The following is a 20,396-nucleotide window of genomic DNA, read 5'->3' as shown; positions in this document are numbered from 1 at the left end:
CCAGCCGCCCCTGCTCTAACCACCAGCCCCCACTCCCCTCCCAGAGCCAGGGAGAGAACCCAGGAGTCCTGGCTCCCAGCCCCCCTGCTCTAACCACCAGCCCCCACTCCCCTCCCAGAGCCAGTGAGAGAACCCAGGCGTCCTGGCTCCCAGCCCCCCCCTGCTCTAACTCACCAGCCCCCACTCCCCTCCCAGAGCCAGGGAGAGAACCCAGGAGTCCTGGCTCCCAGCCCCCCCTGCTCTAACCCACCAGCCCCCCTCCCCTCCCAGAGCCGGGGAGAGAACCCAGGAGTCCTGGCTCCCAGCCCCCCCTGCTCTGACCCACCGAACCCCACTCCCCTCCCAGAGCCGGGGGGAGAACCCAGGAGTCCTGGCTCCCAGTCCCCCCTGCTCTAACCCACCAGCCCCCACTCCCCTCCCAGAGCCGGGGAGAGAACCCAGGAGTCCTGGCTCCCAGCCGCCCCTGCTCTAACCACCAGCCCCCACTCCCCTCCCAGAGCCAGGGAGAGAACCCAGGAGTCCTGGCTCCCAGCCCCCCTGCTCTAACCACCAGCCCCCACTCCCCTCCCAGAGCCAGTGAGAGAACCCAGGCGTCCTGGCTCCCAGCCCCCCCCTGCTCTAACTCACCAGCCCCCACTCCCCTCCCAGAGCCAGGGAGAGAACCCAGGAGTCCTGGCTCCCAGCCCCCCTGCTCTAACCCACCAGCCCCCACTCCCCTCCCAGAGCCGGGGAGAGAACCCAAGTGTCCTGGCTCCCAGCCCCCCCGCTCTAACCCACCAGCCCCCACTCCCCTCCCAGAGCCGGGGAGAGAACCCAGGAGTCCCGGCTCCCGGCCCCCCCTGCTCTGACCCACCAGCCCCCACTTCCCTCCCAGAGCTGGGGAGAGAACCCAGGCGACCTGGCTCCCAGCCCCCCCCTGCTGTAACTCACCAGCCCCCACTCCCCTCCCAGAGCCGGGGAGAGAACCCAGGCGTCCTGGCTCCCAGCCTTGCAGATTCTGGTATGGGATCTCAGCCAAGCTTTCAGGGTCGCGGGGGTGGGGAGGTGTGCCGAAGTGGGAACGTTTTTAATATTTTGTCTGAATACTGTGCGCGCGCTTCGGTTTCCCCACATGTCACTCCTCTATCTAGGGGGTGGAATCGGTGCAGTGACCCCTAGAGGCAGGTGTGACGGCAACGGGCTAACGGGGCACAGAGACCAGGCCACACTCTGTAGCCCGGCACCACATGGCCAGGGCCGTCCCCGGCGAGGAGCCGGCTGGAGGGGCTGGGAACGAAGCGCCCAGTGGACCGGTTTGCCGGGGAGAGAGACGAAGCCCGGGGGGATGTCGGGGGGTCCTCAGGAGCCCCACCCAGGGGACTCGGTGCCAGGAGCTCACGGGGGGACCCGGGGGCTGAGGGGGGGCATGGCTGTACCTTGCGGAGCTGAGCTGTTAACTCCTTCTCGTCCAGGTCGTGCGAGCCAGCCCGTAGCCGCAGGGGGTGCTGGGGGTCTGCGGTGCAGTCGTGGGGGGCACAGGCTGCGGAGAGGACGGCAGGGCTCAGGGGACGGAGACACAGGGCCGGCGGGGAGCACGCGGCCCCGTGCAGATCTGCCGGCCCCGTGCAGGATTCGAACCCCGGACCTGCAGAGCTGCCGGGGGCCACGGCAGTACCCTGGCCCGCCAGCAGAGGGGGGCAGAGCCGCGTGGCACCACCTACCGGAGCCGGGTTTGATGGCGGTCCGGGACGTGGAGCGGAAGAGGAAGCTGCTGGGCTTCTGGGCCGAGCCGGGCTCCCGGGCTGGGGGGCTGGAGACTGGCGGAGGGAGGGACTCTGGGGCGCAGGGGGAGAGGGAAGGTGAGATCTTGCCCCACAGCACCCCCCAACCGCACAGCTGGGACCTCGGCGCTGCAGGTCCCTTCAGCCAGGATCAGCTACCCCAGGGGGACACGTGTGCTATGCCAGAGCCAGGAGAGAACCCAGGAGTCCTGGCTCCCAGGCCCCCCTGCTCTAACTCACCAGCCTCCCCTCCCCTCCCAGAGCTGGGGAGAGAACCCAGGAGTCCTGGCTCCCAGCCCCCCCTGCTCTAACTCACCAGCCCCCACTCCCCTCCCAGAGCTGGGGAGAGAACCCAGGAGTCCTGGCTCCCAGCCCCCAATCCCCTCCCAGAGCCGGGGAGAGAACCCAGGAGTCCTGGCTCCCAACCCCCCTGCTCTAACCACCAGACCCCTTCCCCTCCCAGAGCTGGGGAGAGAACCCAGGAGTCCTGGCTCCCAACCCCCCTGCTCTGACCCGGCAGCCCCCACTCCCCTCCCTGCAGACACTCCCTGACCATATGTCTCCTGCCGCGGCCTCCCCCCGGGTCACCTGAGCGTTACCCCTCTCCTGGCCGCACCCCCCTTCCCGCACTCACCCTGCTGCTGGGACATCTGCCCAGGGGACGCTGAGCTGGGGACGCCGGGCGGCTGCTCCGTGACCTGAAACAGACGTGGCGGGGGGGAAGTCAGCCTGAGTCCCATGGGGCGCCATCCGCCCCCCCTTCCGACCCCAGTCCCTCCCCTCTCACCTGGGTCCTCGGCTTCCTCCGGGGCATGCTGCTGCTCTCCGACAGACCACTGGGGGGAGACAGAGCCAGGTGAGGGGGCGGGAAGTGCCCCCCGCGCTGGGATAGGGCCCCCAATCCTGGCCGGGAGGGGAGGGGGCAGGGTATACGGGGAGGACGAGGGGAACCACTCAGCCACTCTCACCTCCAGAGGGTGAGAGAGTTAGAGCAGCCCCAAGGCAGCTCTAGCTTATATGGGGGGGGGGGGTGCGCACCTGAATCCCAGCAGCTCCATGGGGCTTCAAGGCCCCAGGGGAGAAAGGAGCAACCTGCCAATGAGGGGGGCAGAGGACCTCTCCTGGGGGGGGCACAGAGGGGAGGGATTTCTCGTGGGGGGGGAGGGGTCTCACTTGCTGGCCGCCAGGCCCTGCGCGCTGCCGAAGCTGCCTTTGGCTCCCATCCTCGGCAGGCTGTAAGAGATGCAGAGAGGGTCAGGGGGGGCAGACACCGAGACCCCCCCCACAGTCCCGGCGGGGGTCCCGCCCCCCCTCCACGTACCTGTCCCGCTTCTCCAGCGCCTGGCTCCGCAACGCCTGCTGCTGCCGCTCCCTCTCCTGCCAGATCTGCAGCGTCTCAGGACGCCTCCGCTCCTCGCTGGGGGGCTCTTCCCGGGGAGGGCTGGGCCTGGGGGGCGAGATTGGGGGCATTGGTGGGGGGCAGAACCCGGGCCAGCACTCCGCAGCTTAGTTTCCCCTATGGGTGTGTGTGGGGGCATGTCAGACGAGAGGATAACAACCTACTACAGCTGAATGACAGCTAAGACCCCTTGCCTGGTGCTGAGACGCGGCCACCTCTGCGGCAGGGTGGCTGGTTACACATGGATCCCTCGCCCAGTGCTGAGATGCAGCCACCTCTAGGGTGGGGCAGCTGCTTATATGGGGACCCCTCACCTGGCGCTGAGATGCAGCCACCTCTGGGGCAGGGCAGCTGGTGACACAGGGACCCCCTCGCCCGGTGCTGAGATGCAGCCACCTCTGGGGCGGGGCAGCCAGTTACACGACGAACTGGGACTGTTCTTAATGTGGTCTGGGAATGCTGACAGGGGAGTGTGCTGGGATAGTCTGCATTGGAGGATGGGATCTGCCCGAGGGCGCCCAAGGGCGCATACCTGAGTGTGTAACATGAGAACCCAGAAAGGGGTTGAAGGCGAGGCGACTCCTTAGCCCGGGAAACTCAACAAAGGCTGTGGGAGGGGTCGGTGAAAGCGGAGGGCTGGAAGCAGGCTGGAGGGAGGCTGGAGAGATGGCTGGGAGGCAGAGATGGCTCTGACCCCCCAAAGGGGGGTGGGCTGGCATGCCCTGGGACCCCAAGCTGGACCTAACTGAGGGGGGCCCTGTTGTCTGTGCCTGCAAGACCTGTCTTGGACTGTATTCCTGTCGTCTAAATAAACCTTCTGCTTTACTGGCTGGCTGAGAGTCATGGTGAATCGCATGAAGCCGGGGGTGCGGGGCCTTGTCACGGAGTGTGGGGGGACACAACTGGTGGCAGAGTTGGGATCTACTGCACCCCGTGGACGGCGCTTCCTGCAGTAAGTGACTGGGGAGCAGTAAAACGAAGGGGGATTGACGGGGACCAGGCCTGCTGAAGAGTGGGAGAGAGACGGTTATTACCCCTGGGAGTGTGTGACCAGCGAGAAGGACTGTTGCAGTAACAGGGTCCCCGGGGGATCGCAGCGAGCGGTCCCGGGGCGGAGGAGTCTGCAGCTCAACCCTGGCAGAGAGGTGGTGACCTGAAGAGGGGCTGGCACACTAGGGGTCCCCCTGGAACGGTGGAAAGCGGAGAGCACAGGCCGGCGAGTGGCCAGCAGGAGGATGGATGCTAAACGCCTTAAGAGCGACCTGGTGGAGCTGTGCAAGCAGAGGGGGCTGCGCATTGGGAGGTCCACCAAAGAACAGCTCATTGCCCGGCTGGAGGAGAGGGATCGCTTGGATGAACCGAGCCCTGTCCCTGAGGGAAGCCACCCGGCGGATGCAGCGTGGGCCCCGGGGCCTGACATGGCTGGGAGGGGTCAGACTGCTGCCGAGGACATCCCGAGACCCTGACTACCTATATCTAGGGGAGGGGTGGGGGAAGCTGTGACGGAGCAGGGAGCAGGGCAGATTTGACCTGGGAATGTTGCAGGGGGATTGCAGTGAGGAGGGGGGACTTCCCTTGAAGGAAGCTACCTGAGCTGTAACCTAAGCCAGGAAGGGGGGTGGGGAGAATTAACACCTTCTGCCCGGGAGACTGGACAAAGGAGAGGAGCAGCGGGAGGGGCTGGGAGTTTAGTTTCGGTTGGGGCTGGGTGGTGCAACGCAGGGAACCCCAAGCTGGGGTCTAAGCTCCCTGAACCTCCCAGAGGGACCTAATTGAGGGGGTCTGGCAGAGAGGTGGTGACCTCGAGAAGGGCTGGCACACTAGGGTGCCCCCTGGGAACTGTGGGGAGCTGTGAGCACACAGGCCGGTGAGTGGCCAGCAGGAAGATGTATGCCAAGCGGCTTAAGAGCGACCTGGTGGAGCTGTGCAAGCAGAGGCGGCTGCGCATTGGGAGGCTCACCAAAGAACAGCTCATTGCCCAGCTAGAGGCGGAAGATCGCGCGAATGAACTGATCCCTGTGTCTCAGGGAAGCAGCCTGGCAAATGCAGCGCAGGCACCAGTGTCTGTCCCAGCTGGGAGTGGTCAGCCGGCTGCTGAGGGCTTCCCGAGACCCCTCCTTCCTATGCCTAGAGGAAGGGTGGGGAGGAGCCCAGCAAATACCGAAGGCGCCGTGGCCCCCCCGGCCAGCAGGGGACCCTCCCGGCGACGCTCGGCATCCGTGGAGCGGAATTGGCTGGAATGGGAGAAAGAGCTAAAACTGAGAGAGCTGGAGGATCGTGAACAACAGAGACAGCATGAACGGGAGGAGAAAGAGAGACAGAGACAGGAGAATGAGAGACAGCGTCAGCATGAAGAGAGACAGAGACAAGAGAATGAGAGACAGCGTCAGCATGAACTGGAACTGGCGAGATTGAAGGGCAGCGAACCCCCGGCTGCGGTGAGTGAGGGGGGACCCAGGACTGCACGGAGCTTTGATAAGTGCATCATGGCCCCATACAAGGAGGGGGAGGACATGGATGACTTCCTGGAGGCCTTTGAGACGGCCTGCGAGCTGCACCGGGTTGATCCCGCGGACAGACTCCGGGTCCTTACCCCCTTACTGGACCCCAAAGCCGTGGCATTGTACCGCCAACTGGAAGAGGCAGAGAAAGGGGACTACGAACTATTCAAAAAGGCCCTGCTACGTGAGTTTGGGCTGACTCCTGAGATGTACCGGGAAAGGTTCCGGAGTCAAGATAAAACCCCTGAGATCTCATATCTGCAACTAGCCGTCCGCATGGAAAGATACGCCAGCAAGTGGGCTGGTGGGGCCCAGACGAAGGAGGACCTGATTAAACTGCTGGTACTGGAGCAACTGTATGAGCGGTGCCCATCCGACCTGAGGCTGTGGTTGGTGGACAGAAAGCCAGAGAACCCGCGACACGCCGGGCAGCTGGCTGATGAGTTTGTAAAGAGCCGGTCAGGGGGTGGCAGGGAGGAGCCCCAAAGGAACAGGCCCGCCGCGATGCAGAGAGAGAGTCACCCTGGGACCTCCCAAAGGGGGATATGGGGAATCCCCTCCCACGGGGAATGCCCAGCATCAGGGACAACCGACCGGCTCGAGGGGACCCACGGGACATGAGCTGCTATTACTGCGGCCGAAGAGGCCACGTTCGGGCCCAGTGCCCCAAGCTCAAAGACAGACTGAGCAGACCGAACCCGCACCGGGTTAACTTGGTAGAGGCCCAGACGGACGAGGGGCAGGCTTCTCACGCAAGAGGGGCTGGCAGCTTATCAACTGCTCAAGAAAGAGAAGGGCCCCCGGCCAGCTTCTCTGGGGGGCCAGATGCTCCGGATTCAAAGTTCTCCGTTTACAGGGTTGGCGCGGGGCTGTCCCTGCGGAGCGAGTGCCTTGTTCCCCTGGAGGTGGATGGGAAGAAAGTTTATGGATACTGGGACACGGGCGCAGAGGTGACACTGGCCCGGCCCGAGGTGGTGGCCCCAGATCGGGTGGTGCCCAACACCTTCCTGACCCTGACCGGGGTGGGCGGGACCCCATTCAAGGTTCCCGTAGCGAGGGTACACCTGAAATGGGGGGCCAAGGAGGGCCCCAAGGACGTGGGAGTGCACCACCATTTGCCCACTGAGGTGTTGATGGGGGGGGACCTAGAGGACTGGCCAAGCAGCCCCCAGACCGCCTTAGTCGTGACCCGTAGCCAGAGCCAGCGAGGGGCACTACGCCCTGATCTTGGGAAGGATGTCCCACCGGAGGCACCGAACCCTTCCCGGGTGGGGAGGGAACACCCAAGGACAGGCCGCGGGGTGGCTGGGGCTTCCGACCCAGCCGACGAGAGGGAGCAGGTCCCCATCCCTTCCCCAGCCGCCGAGTTCCAGGCCGAGTTGCAGAAGGACCCCTCCCTGCGGAAGCTAAGGGGCCTGGCTGACCTCAGTGTGGTACAGACCATGAGGAGAGGATGCAAGGAGAGGTTCCTGTGGGAGAAGGGGTTCCTGTACCGAGAGTGGGCTCCCCCGGGGGAAGTGGAGTCGTGGGGGATCAGGAGGCAGCTGGTGGTTCCCCAGAAGTTTCGCCACAAGCTACTGTACCTGGCCCATGACATCCCTCTCGCAGGGCACCAGGGGATCCGGCGCACCAGGCAGAGGCTGCTACAGAACTTCTACTGGCCCGGGGTCTTCACCAACGTCCGGCAGTACTGCCGATCCTGTGACCCCTGCCAGAGGGTGGGGAAGGCCCGGGACAAGGGGAAGGCAGCATTGAGACCTTTGCCCATCATAGAGGAGCCTTTCCAGAAGGTGGCCATGGACATAGTGGGACCTCTCAGCAAGACGACCCGGTCTGGGAAGAAATACATCCTGGTGGTGGTAGATTTCGCCACCCGCTACCCCGAGGCAGCGCCCTTATCGTCCATTGAAGCAGACACTGTGGCGGATGCGCTGCTGACCATTTTCAGCCGAGTGGGGTTCCCCAAGGAAGTCTTGACGGACCAAGGGTCCAACTTCATGTCGGCCCTACTCCGGTGCTTGTGGGAGAGATGTGGGGTCCGGCACAACTGGGCCTCAGCATATCACCCCCAATCCAACGGGCTGGTGGAGAGGTTCAATGGGACGCTAAAAATGATGCTGAAAACATTTATGAATCAGCACCCGCAGGACTGGGACAAGTACTTACCTCACCTGCTGTTTGCGTACAGGGAGGTACCCCAGGAGTCTACCGGGTTTTCGCCTTTCGAACTGCTATATGGAAGGCGGGTAAGGGGGCCCCTGGACCTGATGAGAGACGAATGGGAGGGGAAGGCCACTCCTGACGGAGAGTCGGTGGTGGAGTATGTCCTGACCTTCCGGGAACGACTTGCCAAGCTCATGGGCCTGGCCAGGGAGAATCTGGCCAGAGCCCAGAGGAAGCAGAAGGTCTGGTATGACCGCACAGCACGGGCCCGCGCCTTCGCCACTGGGGATCAGGTGATGGTCCTCATCCCCGTGAGGAAAAACAAACTCCAGGCCGCCTGGGAAGGGCCCTTCAAGGTTGTCAAGCAACTAAACGAGGTAAACTATGTGGTGGAGCTGTCGAACCGGGCACACCACCACCGGGTGTACCATGTGAATATGATGAAACCATATTATGACAGGGGGAATATGGTGTTGGCCGTGTGTGGACAGTGGGAGGGGCAGGGAGATGACCCTTTAGTAGATCTATTCCCTGGGACAAGAGTTGGCTTCCCCCTGGAAGCAATTCCCCTCTCTGATCGGCTAACCCCTGCCCAGCGAGCTGAGATCGGAGGGGTGCTGCATCTGTACCAACAGCTGTTTTCCAACCAGCCTGGACGCACTAATCTGACTGTCCACTGGGTGCAGACAGGATCGCACCTGCCTATAAAATGCTCCCCCTTCCGAGCCACAGGGAAAACTGCTCAGGACCTGGAAAGAGAGGTCAATGACATGCTGGCTTTGGGGGTGATCCAGCCGTCTTCCAGCCCTTGGGCCTCGCCGGTGGTGCTGGTCCCCAAAAAGGACGGGTCGATCCGGTTCTGTGTGGACTATCGGAAGCTCAATGCCATCACTGTAGCCGATGCCTACCCCATGCCCAGGCCGGACGAGCTCCTAGACAAGCTGGGAGGTGCTCGGTACCTTACCACCATGGATCTTACAAAGGGCTATTGGCAAGTGCCGCTGGATGCAGATGCCAGGCTGAAATCGGCCTTTGTCACCCCTCTGGGGCTCTATGAGTTCCTGACCCTGCCCTTCGGCCTCAAGGGAGCGCCGGCCACCTTCCAGCGCCTGGTGGATCAGCTACTGAGGGGGATGGAGAGTTTTGCCGTGGCGTATATCGATGACATCTGTGTCTTTAGCCAGACCTGGGAGGACCGTAACGAGTGGGGTACCGCAGGGGTCTGTTTTGGGACCGGCTCTGTTCAATATCTTCATCAACGACTTAGATATTGGCATAGAAAGTACGCTTATTAAGTTTGCGGATGATACCAAACTGGGAGGGATTGCAACTACTTTGGAGGACAGGGTGTGACGAACTGGGCCTGTTCTCACTGTGGTCTGTGAATGCTGACAGGGAAGTGTGGCTGAATAGTCTGCATTGGGGGATGGGAGACAGCCCGAGGGCGCATACCTAAGTGTGTAACACGAGAACCCAGGGAGGGGTTGAAGGCCAGGTGACTCCTTAGCCCGGGAAACTGGACAAAGGCTGTGGGAGGGGTCGCTGAAGCCAGAGAGTGGGAAGCAGGCTGGAGAGATGGCTGGGGGGCAGAGATGGCTCTAACCTCCCAAGGGGGGCTGGGACCCCAAGATGGACCAAACTGAGGGGGTCCCAGTTGTCTGTGCCTGCAAGACCTGTCTTGGACTGTATTCCTGTCATCCAAATAAACCTTCTGCTTTACTGGCTGGCTGAGAGTCATGGTGAATCGCAGGAAGCCGGGGGTGCAGGGCCCTGAGTCCCCCAATACTCCGTGACACAGGGTCATAATTCAAAATGATCTGGACAAATTGGAGAAATGGTCTGAGTTAAACAGGATGAAGTTTAACAAAGACAAATGCAAAGTGCTCCACTTAGGAAGGAAAAATCAATTTCACACATACAGAATGGGAAAAGACTGTCTAGGAAGGAGTACGGCAGAAAGGGATCTAGGGGTTATAGTGGACCACAAGCTAAATATGAGTCAACAGTGTGATGCTGTTGCAAAAAAAGCAAACATGATTCTGGGATGCATTAACAGGTGTGTTGTGAGCAAGACACGAGAAGTCATTCTTCCGCTCTACTCTGCTCTGGTTAGGCCTCAGCTGGAGTATTGTGTCCAGTTCTGGGCGCCGCATTTTAAAAAAGATGTGGAGAAACTGGAAAGGGTCCAAAGAAGAGCAACAAGAATGATTAAAGGTCTTGAGAACATGACCTATGAAGGAAGGCTGAAAGAATTGGGTTTGTTTAGTTTGGAAAAGAGAAGACTGAGAGGGGACATGATAGCAGTTTTCAGGTATATAAAAGGGTGTCATAAGGAGGAGGGAGAGAACTTGTTCACCTTAGCCTCTAAGGATAGAACCAGAAACAATGGGTTTAAACTGCAGCAAGGGAGGTCTAGATTGGACATTAGGAAAAAGTTCCTAACTGTCAGGGTGGTTAAACACTGGAACAAATTGCCTAGGGAGGTTGTGGAATCTCCGTCTCTGGAGATATTTAAGAGTAGGTTAGATAAATGTCTATTAGGGATGGTCTAGGCAGTATTTGGTCCTGCCATGCGGGCAGGGGACTGGACTCGATGACCTCTCGAGGTCCCTTCCAGTCCTAGAATCTATGAATCTATGAATCTACCACATATCCCAGGTTAGACAAGTGCTGGACCGACTCCAGAAGGCTGGGCTGACCGTAAAACCGGAGAAGTGCAAGGTGGGGATGGCTGAGGTATCCTACCTAGGCCACCGGGTGGGAAGCGGCTGCCTAAAGCCGGAACCAGCCAAAGTGGAGGTGATCAGAGACTGGCCCGCTCCTCAAACCAAAAAGCAGGTCCAAGCCTTTATTGGGATGGCAGGGTACTATCGGAGGTTCGTGCCCCACTTTAGCGCCATAGCCGCCCCCATCACTGAGCTGTGCAAGAAGGGGAAGCCAGACAAAGTGGTCTGGACCGAGGAGTGCCAGGAGGCTCTCCGGGCGCTGAAGGAGGCTCTGGTCAGTGGCCCAGTTCTGGCAAACCCAGACTTTGACAAGCCCTTTATGGTGTTCACCGACGCCTCAGACACAGGACTGGGGGCGGTGTTCATGCAGGAGGACGAAAAGGGGGAGAGACACCCCATCGTGTACCTGAGCAAGAAGTTGCTACCCCGGGAGCAGAACTACGCGGCCATCGAGAAGGAATGCCTGGCCATGGTGTGGGCCCTCAAGAAACTAGAGCCATATCTCTTTGGGCGTCACTTCACCGTGCACACCGACCACTCTCCCCTGACCTGGCTGCACCAGATGAAAGGAGCCAACGCCAAGCTCCTGAGGTGGAGCCTGCTCCTGCAGGATTATGACATGGACGTGGTCCATGTGAAGGGACGTGACAACCTGATAGCGGACGCATTGTCCCGGAGAGGGAGCCCTGAACTTCCCCAGGTCACTGGTCAGAGTGACCCCGCTCAGTTCAGTCTCGAAGGGGAGAGAGATGTGACGGAGCAGGGAGCAGGGCAGATTTGACCTGGGAATGTTGCAGGCGGGTTGCAGTGGGGATGTGGGACTTCCCTTGAAGGAAGCTACCTGAGCTGTAACCTGAGCCAGGAACGGGGGTGGGGAGAATTAACACCTTCTGCCCGGGAGACTGGACAAAGGAGAGGAGCAGCGGGAGGGGCTTGGAGTTGAGTTTCGGTTGGGGCTGGGTGGTGCAACGCAGGGAACCCCAAGCTGGGGTCTAAGCTCCCTGAACCTCCCAGAGGGACCTAATTGAGGGGGTCTGGTCGTACCTACACGCTCTGCTTGAGACGGTGTTCCTGTCCTTAAATAAACCTTCTGCTTTACTGGCTGGTTGAGAGTCGCAGTAAATCTCGGAAAGAGGGGTGCAGGGCCCTAACTCCCCCACACTCCGCAACACCCCCACCAAAGGGGAACATCCAGCATCAGGTCCATCCAACCCACTCGGGGGGACCCATGGGACATGGGCTGCTATCACTGTGGCCAAAAGGGCCACATACGGGCCCAGTGCCCCAGGCTCAGGGACAGACTGAGCAGACCGAACCCACAGAGGGTTGACTGGGTAGAGACCCAGCCCGGCGAAAGGCAGCATTCCCAGAGAAGGGGGGCTGGCAGAGTACCACCTGCTAAGGAGGGAGGAGAGCTCCAGGCCAGCTCCTCTGGGGGGCCGGATGCTCCAGACTCAGGGTTTTTGGTTTATACGGTGGGCACGGGGCGGTCCCTCCGGAGAGAGTACCTTGTTCCCCTGGAGGTGGATGGGAGGAAGGTCAATGGATACTGGGATATGGGCGCTGAGGTGACACTGGCCCGGCCCAAGGTGGTGGCCCCAGATCGGGTGGTGCCCAACACCTACCTGACCCTGACGGGGGTGGGAGGGACCCCGTCAAAGTGCCCATGGCGAGGGTACACCAGAAGTGGGGGGCCAAGGAGGGCCCCAAGGACATGGGGGTACACCCGTATTTGCCCACTGAGGAGTTGATGGGGGGGGGACCTGGAGGATTGGCCAAGCAACCCCCAGGGTGCCCTGGTTGTGATCCGCATCAGAGCCGGCGAGGGGCACTGCGCCATGGCCTTGGGAAGGGTGCCTTGCCCGAGGCGCAGGACCCTAACCTGGTGGGGAGGGAACACCCAGGGACACAGCTCAGGGAGGCTGCGGCTTCAGACCCAGCCGGCGAGAGAGAGCAGGTGGCCATCCCTGTCCCAGCTGCTGAGTTCCAGACCGAGGTGCAAAAAGATCCCTCCTTGCGGAAGATAAAGGACCTGGACGACCCCAGTGCGGTACAGACCATGGGACGAGGTGGCCGGAAAAGGTTCCTGTGGGAGAAGGGGTTCCTGTACCGAGAATGGGCTCCCCCAGGGAAAATGGAGTCAGGGGGGATCAGGAGGCAGCTGGTGGTACCCCAGAAGTATCACCGCCAGCTGCTGTACGGGGCCCATGACAATCCTCTCTCAGGGCACCAGGGAACCTGGCGTACCCAGCAGAGGCTGCTACGGAGCTTTTACTGGCCTGGGGTCTTTGTTACTGTCCGACAGTACTGCGGATCCTGTGACCCCTGTCAGAGGGGGAGGAAGGCCTGGGACAAGGGGAAAATGGCTTTAGGACCCTTGCCCAGCATAGAGGAGCCTTTCCAGAGGGTGGCCAGGGTAAAACCCCAAGATGCAGCTAATCCTGTTGTCTGTGGCTGCAAGACCTGTCTTGGACTGTGTTCCTGTCGTCTAATAAACCTTCTGTGCTTTACTGGCTGGCTGAGAGTCATGGTGAATCACAGGAAGCCGGGGGGGCAGGGCCTTGTGTCCCCCCACACTCCATGACACCGGGGACCCCTCGCCCGGTGCTGAGATGCGCCCACCTCTGGGGTGGGGCGGCTGGTTATATGGGGACCCCTCGCCCGGCGCTGAGATGCAGCCACCTCTGGGGCGGGGCGGCCAGTTATATGGGGACCCCTCGCCTGTCACACAACAGGCGCTAACCAGCTGCTGCTCACCTGCTGTTCGACACCTTCTCCCCGACATCGGCTCTCTGGGGAAGGCTCCTCTCTGCTTTCCGCTTCTCCTGGGGACAGAAGGCAAGAGGGAAAGGATTAGGGAGAGAACCCAGGAGTCCTGGCTCCCAGCCCCCCCCCGCTCTAACACTCCAGGCCCAATGCCCAGTTTCCTTTGCTGCTGTGTTGTGGCAGCCATGCAAGCCCAGCCCACTCACACCCCGAGCAGCCTGGCATGGGTCCCACTTGAAGGCTGAGGCAGCCCCTCCCCGCTTGGGCAGGGCTCTGGGCCCGCTGGCATGGCCCTGTCCCACAGCTGTGCCCCCAGCTGGCAGGAGCAGTGGGCCTGAGCCGGAACTAACCCTCAAAACTACATCTCCCAGGATGCACCATGGCCAGGGACTCCCAGGATGCAAGTGCCTCACTCTGAGGCCAGACCAGAGTGCACCAAGGGAGATGAGTCCAGTCCACAGAGGGAAAGGAGGCTTGTGGTTTCTAAACTACATCTCCCATGATGCAACTGCTTCCCTCACCCTGAGGCCAGACCGTGGTGCACCATGGGAGACGCAGTCCGACTAGGGAGACTGGCGCATAGAGGAGAATGGGAGGCGTGAAGCAAGCGAAACACAACTCCCACGAGGCAGTGCGGCAGCGGCGCCCGAGCAAGAGATTTCAGGGTTCAAATATTTGCCTAATCCCTAAATTCTCTTGGGTCCAGGGGCAGGGTCACGACCCCATTTTGGGTCCAGTGCGATACCTCTCTCTGCCCTGGGTCAGTTCTTCCCCCCGCCCCCTACAGGGCAGCCAAAAGGCCCACAGTGGAGCACTGCATTCTGGGAGTTGTAGTCTTCCCGGCCCCCCCTCACCTCCGTTGGGGCCGCGGCCTGCGAGCTGCTCTCCAGCTTGCCCGCCTCCTCCTCCTCCACGCTGCTGTCGATGAAGTCGATCTGCTCCAGCTCTCCGTTGGCTGCGGGGAGGAAAGCGTCAGCGGGGCCGCTCCGCGCCCAGCGAAGCCCGGCACACGGGGGGTGGGGGCTGCCTGGCACGGCAGAGCTGTCACTGGCAGGAGAGGCCAGCAGCTGATTTCCCCTTTGGCCGCGGCAGGAACCTCCCCGCGGGTAACGCTGGGGCCCCAGACCCTGCTCACCTGCCCGGTCCCGCTTCTCCTTCAGCTGGCGGGGATCACGCACCAGCTCTGCGATGCGGAACGACAGGTCGGAGAACTCGTCTGTGGACTGAGAAAGCAGAGGGGGCGGGTGACTCTCGGGAGGCGCAGAGGGGGTCGGACGCTGGGCCTGCCCGGCGCGGGTGAAAGGGACCAACGCCAGTACGTGAAACCGACCGATCCGCGCCCGGCGCCGGTGAAAGGGACCGACGCCGTACGTGAAACTGACCAACCCGCACAACTGACTGATCTGCGCCGGTGAAAGGGACCAACGCCGGTACGTGAAACCGACCGATCCGCGCCCGGCGCCGGTGAAAGGGACCGACGCCGGTACGTGAAACTGACCAACCCGCACAACTGACTGATCTGCGCCGGTGAAAGGGACTGACGCCGGTACGTGAAACCGACCGATCCGCGCCCGGTGCCGGTAAAAGGGACCGACGGCGGTATGTGAAACTGACCAACACAAGGGAAACTGACCCGGAGCAGCATCTAACAAGCTGTGACCCCCCAGGCCAGCACCCCTAGTCTCCCATCCAGCCCCTCTTCGCAGTCCGCCGGCTCCCACGCAATGCTGACATCGCCTTGGAATGTAGACCCCTGACCCACTGCCCATCGCCCAGGGCTAGGAAGGGGGGGCCGTCGCTGCCCTGCGTGCTCCGGATGGCACCAGCTCCCGGGAGAGCAGCACTTGGCTGCGGGCCGCACGGTCCATACCTCGTTCCCAGACCACCGCTTGCTGCCGCTGTCGACACTGTTGAAGCCCGAATCCAAGCCGCCGTACTGCCGGCCAGGGTAGAACTCGTCGGAGAGGCTGAGGGGCAGAGAGAGGTGCCGGAGAAGGTGCTTCACAAACCAGCCCAGAGCCTGGGATCAGCCCAGTACAGAGAGACGAGGAGGGGAGTGACGGAACTTGGCACTTCCTCCCCAAGCTCTCAAGAAAGGGGCAGATCTAGAAATAGAACCCAGAAGTCTGGGCTCCCAGCCCCCCCTGCTTTAACCCATCAGCCCCCACTCTCCTCCCAGAGCCGGGGAGAGAACCAAGGAGTCCTGGCTCCCAGGGGTGGGGGAGCCCATGGGTTTCTATCTGCTTGAGGGGCAAGCGGTGGGAACAGAATCCACAATGCCCAGCACCACTGGGCTGCCACGCGGGGGCCGGACAAGCTGGGGCGATCCCAGGTCCCCCTGCCCCGGTGAAGCTCCCTTACCAGGTGCCGAAGCCGGTGGGCCGGCTGGCCCGGGCGAAGTCGGCCAGGTCAGGCCCCGTTTTGCTGCAGGCTTCCAGGTTGAGGTATTTGAAGATGTGGATTTTGCCTTTCAGGCAGATCTGGGGCGAGAGAGGGAGTGGGGGGCTCGTTAGGGCTGGGCTGAGGCGGGGAGAGCCCCTACCCCTTTACTGAGTCACCGGCCGGAAGGACCTATCGGATCTGACTCTGGCATCGCACCGGCCGGTTCCATGTTAGTCACCTGCACTGTGGAAAATCGGTGCCTCGTTGCCCATCGGGATGGGTCCAGCTTTACCGCCCCCCCTCCTCCCCCCCGGCCCTCCTTCCCCGGGTCAGTTTCCTTCCAGCCCGCTGCGCCCTGGGCCCCGCCCCGGCTCACCTGCGCAGGCGGCGACTGGAGGGGGTTATTGTCCAGCAGGATGGTCTGCAGATGCCGGAGGTGCCGGTAGCAGACGGGGATGCGGGCGACCCGGTTGCAGGAGAAATCCAGGCGGACCAGGGGCAGTTCCGACAGCTCTGGAACGGCAGAGGAGCCCGGTGAGCATGGCAGGGGCCTTTGGAAAAATCCCAGCTGCCCCATGTCCAGAAGGGGGGGGGGGGGGGGATCTGTGGGGAGTCCCAGCCCCGCCTGACACCCCCTGGCACTGGGGCATCGGGGCTGTGGTGAGCACAAGGGGATGTGGGGCTAGAATCAAGACCCAGACCCAGCTCCCAGGGTGCTTGAACAAGAAGAAAGGGCCGAAAGATATTCGCGCACCGGCCCTTTAACTACCAGCTCACTGGGCTCCTGGGATTGGTGGCTTCCGTTCCCACCCCGCGCTCGATTGGCTGGAAGGGGTCCTGCCCCGGGATTTAAAGAGACGGAGAGGGGCATTGACCTTCAGGCAGGGCAGTTAGCTGGTTCCTCCGCACGCTCAGGTCTCGCAGGGACCCCAGCCGGCCCATGCTGGCCGGCAGGGACTGGAGTTCATTGCAGCTCACGTCCTGGGGGGGGAGGTTGGTTTAGCAAGGCGCGTCGGTGGCGGGGGGGGGGAAAAGAGGCACGATGGAATGACCCGCGTTGGAGATGAGCCAGGATGCCTGGGTTCGCACTGGCGCAGGAGCAACAGAGGAGCTTTGAGTGGCAAGGCCTGGCCTAATCCCTGACACCCCCCCATCCGTACATCAGCAGCGCCCCCTGCTGAGCCCCCCGCCCCGCTCCCTGCCCCACAGCGCCCCCTAGCACCGCCCTGGGACCAGCCCCGCCTGCCAGGGGAGAGCGCCCCCTGCTGAGCCCCCCGCCCCGCTCCCTGCCCCACAGCGCCCCCTAGCACCGCCCTGGGACCAGCCCCGCCTGCCAGGGGAGAGCGCCCCCTGCTGAGCCCCCCGCCCCGCTCCCTGCCCCACAGCGCCCCCTAGCACCGCCCTGGGACCAGCCCCGCCTGCCAGGGGAGAGCGCCCCCTGCTGAGCCCTCCCCGCCCCACAGCGCCCCCTAGGGCCGCCCTGGGACCAGCCCCGCCTGCCAGGGGAGAGCGCCCCCTGCTGAGCCCTCCCCGCCCCACAGCGCCCCCTAGCGCCGCCCTGGGACCAGCCCCGCCTGCCAGGGGAGAGCGCCCCCTGCTGAGTCCCCTGCCCCGCTCCCCGCCCCACAGCACCCCCTAGCACCGCCCTGGGACCAGCCCCACCTACCAGGGGAGAGCGCCCCCTGCTGAGCCCCCCCCCCCGCCCTGCTCCCCACCCCACAGCGCCGCCCTGGGACCAGCCCCGCCTACCAGGGGAGAGCGCCCCCTGCTGAGCCCTCCCCGCCCCACAGCGCCCCCTAGCACCGCCCTGGGACCAGCCCCGCCTACCAGGGGAGAGCGCCCCCTGCTGAGCCCTCCCCGCCCCACAGCGCCCCCTAGCACCGCCCTGGGACCAGCCCCGGCTACCAGGGGAGAGCGCCCCCTGCTGAGCCCCCTGCCCCGCTCCCCGCCCCGCCTGCCAGGGGAGAGCGCCCCCTGCTGAGCCCCCCCCCACAGCGCCCCCTAGCGCCGCCCTGGGACCAGCCCCGCCTGCCAGGGGAGAGCGCCCCCTGCTGAGCCCTCCCCGCCCCACAGCGCCCCCTAGCGCCGCCCTGGGACCAGCCCCGCCTGCCAGGGGAGAGCGCCCCCTGCTGAGTCCCCTGCCCCGCTCCCCGCCCCACAGCACCCCCTAGCACCGCCCTGGGACCAGCCCCACCTACCAGGGGAGAGCGCCCCCTGCTGAGCCCCCCCCCCGCCCTGCTCCCCACCCCACAGCGCCGCCCTGGGACCAGCCCCGCCTACCAGGGGACAGCGCCCCCTGCTGAGCCCTCCCCGCCCCACAGCGCCCCCTAGCACCGCCCTGGGACCAGCCCCGCCTACCAGGGGAGAGCGCCCCCTGCTGAGCCCTCCCCGCCCCACAGCGCCCCCTAGCACCGCCCTGGGACCAACCCCGGCTACCAGGGGAGAGCGCCCCTTGCTGAGCCCCCTGCCCCGCTCCCCGCCCCGCCTGCCAGGGGAGAGCGCCCCCTGCTGAGCCCCCCCCACAGCGCCCCCTAGCGCCGCCCTGGGACCAGCCCCGCCTGCCAGGGGAGAGCGCCCCCTGCTGTGTCGGATTTTCCCTGGAGGTCTCTCAGCCCCGGCCGGAGCGATCTGGTGGCCCGGCCCCACTCACCAGCTGGCGCAGGTTGCTGAGTGAGCCCGTCTCGTCGGGCAGCGAGCCCAGCTTGTTGTTACTGGCGACGAGGACTTTGAGGGGCAGGCGGCAGAGGCAGGGCGGGAGGGAGGTGAGCTGGTTCCGGCTGGCGGGGGGGGAGAGAAGGAGCCGTTAGAACCGCGGGAGGAGCGAGTCAGGCTGGATCCCCCCTGGCCCGGCCATTACCTGAGGTTCAGGTAGGTGAGGGATTGCAGGTTGGCGATGGCCGGCGGGATGGTCCGCAGGCAGTTGTGGTACAAACTCAGCCCCTCCAAGGAGACCAGGTGGCAGGCGTCCTCGGGCACTTCGGCAAAGCGGTTCCGGGAGAGATCTGGGCATGGGACGAGAGAGGAAGCCGTTAGACGCCCCCCGCTGCCTGCACCAAGCTCCTGGGCGCCCAGCGCAATGGGGGGCCCTGAGCTCATTGGAGGAGAAACTGAGGCAGGGTGGCCAAGCCAGGAAGAGGTGTCCTGTCTTCCAATCCCTGCTCTAACCACCAGACCCCCCTGGAGAAAGGGGTAAACAGTGAGGTGGCAAAGTTTGCAGATGATACTAAACTGCTCAAGATAGTTAAGTCCAAAGCAGACTATGAAGAACTTCAAAAAGATCTCACAAAACTAAGTGATTGGACAACAAAATGGCAAATGAAATGTAATGTGGATAAATGTAAAGTAATGCACATTGGAAAAAATAACCCCAACTATACATACAATATGATGGGGGCTAATTTAGCTACAACAAGTCAGGAAAAAGATCTTGGAGTCATCGTGGATAGTTCTCTGAAGATGTCTGCGCAGTGTGCAGAGGCGGTCAAAAAAGCAAACAGGATGTTAGGAATCATTAAAAAGAGGATAGAGAATAAGACTGAGAATATCTTATTGCCCTTATATAAATCCATGGTACGCCCTCATCTCGAATACTGCGTATAGATGTGGTCTCCTCATCTCAAAAAAGATATACTGGCATTAGAAAAGGTTCAGAAAAGGGCAACTAAAATGATTAGGGGTTTGGAACGGGTCCCGTATGAGGAGAGATTAAAAAGGCTAGGACTCTTCAGCTTGGAAAAGAGGAGACTAAGGGGGGATATGATAGAGGTATATAAAATCATGAGTGATGTGGAGAAAGTGGATAAGGAAAAGTTATTTACTTATTCCCATAATACAAGAACTAGGGGTCACCAAATGAAATTAATAGGCAGCAGGTTTAAAACAAATACAAGGAAGTTCTTCTTTACACAGCGCACAGTCAACTTGTGGAACTCCTTACTTGAGGAGGTTGTGAAGGCTAGGACTATAACAGCGTTTAAAAGAGAACTGGATAAATCCATGGTGGTTAAGTCCATTAATGGCTATTAGCCAGGCTGGGTAAGGAATGGTGTCCCTAGCCTCTGTCTGTCAGAGGGTGGAGACGGATGGCAGGAGAGAGATCACTTGATCATTGCCTGTTGGTTCACTTCCTCTGGGGCACCTGGCATTGGCCACTGTCAGAAGGCAGGATACTGGGCTAGATGGACCTTTGATCTGACCCGGTACGGCCGTTCTTATGTTCTGCCCTCCCAGAGAACCCAGGCGTGAGGCCGCGCACCCCCAGCAGAAGGGAGGTGGAGGGGACATGCACCGTGTAATTCCTGTAAATCAACCTGGCCCGGCCCGAGCCCAGGGGCGCTGGGAGGAAAATGCCACTCATGGCCGTGAGCGCGGAGGAATTGGGTGGGAACCCTTTAAACAGCTGGACCCTGCAGCTGGAATCGTGTTTGCAGAGATTTCGCCTTCCAGCCCAAGAGCAGGGTCACGTTTAACTCTCCCCCACGCAGAGAAGTCACAGCCAGCCCATTCCTGAGGGAAGCGAGGATGGGGCGAGATCTCTGTAAACGTTACATAGTTTCACTTTTCCTCACTCATTCACACTGATCAGCACTGGATGCCTTTGGGGAAGGTCTGTGAGTCTCTCGCTGTAAACAAGACCCAAGAGTCCTGGCTCCGGGGAGCAGAGAGGCCACGGCCCAGCCGGGGAGGAACCCAGGTGTGA

At 62.2% G+C, this 20,396-nt stretch overlaps 1 protein-coding gene across 3 annotated transcripts in view; it reads right to left on the bottom strand.

Moving 5' to 3' along the window:
* The window catches only part of LRCH4 (leucine rich repeats and calponin homology domain containing 4), a 53,995-nt gene that overhangs the window by 10,375 nt on the left and 23,224 nt on the right, over window positions 1–20,396 (bottom strand). For 2 of the 3 annotated variants that reach the window (XM_054004807.1, XM_054049565.1), the window contains exons 2-16: window positions 18,555–18,699; window positions 18,348–18,474; window positions 16,573–16,678; window positions 16,074–16,210; window positions 15,677–15,795; window positions 15,186–15,282; window positions 14,451–14,538; window positions 14,170–14,270; window positions 13,307–13,374; window positions 3,082–3,207; window positions 2,934–2,993; window positions 2,548–2,596; window positions 2,395–2,458; window positions 1,701–1,814; window positions 1,416–1,519 (exon numbers count right to left, since the gene is read on the bottom strand). In XM_054004807.1, coding sequence (XP_053860782.1) covers window positions 1,416–1,519; window positions 1,701–1,814; window positions 2,395–2,458; window positions 2,548–2,596; window positions 2,934–2,993; window positions 3,082–3,207; window positions 13,307–13,374; window positions 14,170–14,270; window positions 14,451–14,538; window positions 15,186–15,282; window positions 15,677–15,795; window positions 16,074–16,210; window positions 16,573–16,678; window positions 18,348–18,474; window positions 18,555–18,699 — 1,505 coding nt within the window. The remainder of the gene's footprint in view (window positions 1–1,415; window positions 1,520–1,700; window positions 1,815–2,394; window positions 2,459–2,547; window positions 2,597–2,933; window positions 2,994–3,081; window positions 3,208–13,306; window positions 13,375–14,169; window positions 14,271–14,450; window positions 14,539–15,185; window positions 15,283–15,676; window positions 15,796–16,073; window positions 16,211–16,572; window positions 16,679–18,347; window positions 18,475–18,554; window positions 18,700–20,396) is intronic. The other variant, XM_054004808.1, reaches the window with a different exon arrangement.

This window comes from Malaclemys terrapin, chromosome 15, assembly GCF_027887155.1.
Source record: "Malaclemys terrapin pileata isolate rMalTer1 chromosome 15, rMalTer1.hap1, whole genome shotgun sequence".
Lineage (NCBI taxonomy): Eukaryota > Metazoa > Chordata > Testudines > Emydidae > Malaclemys > Malaclemys terrapin.
This window is presented reverse-complemented; position numbering and strand designations above follow the sequence as displayed.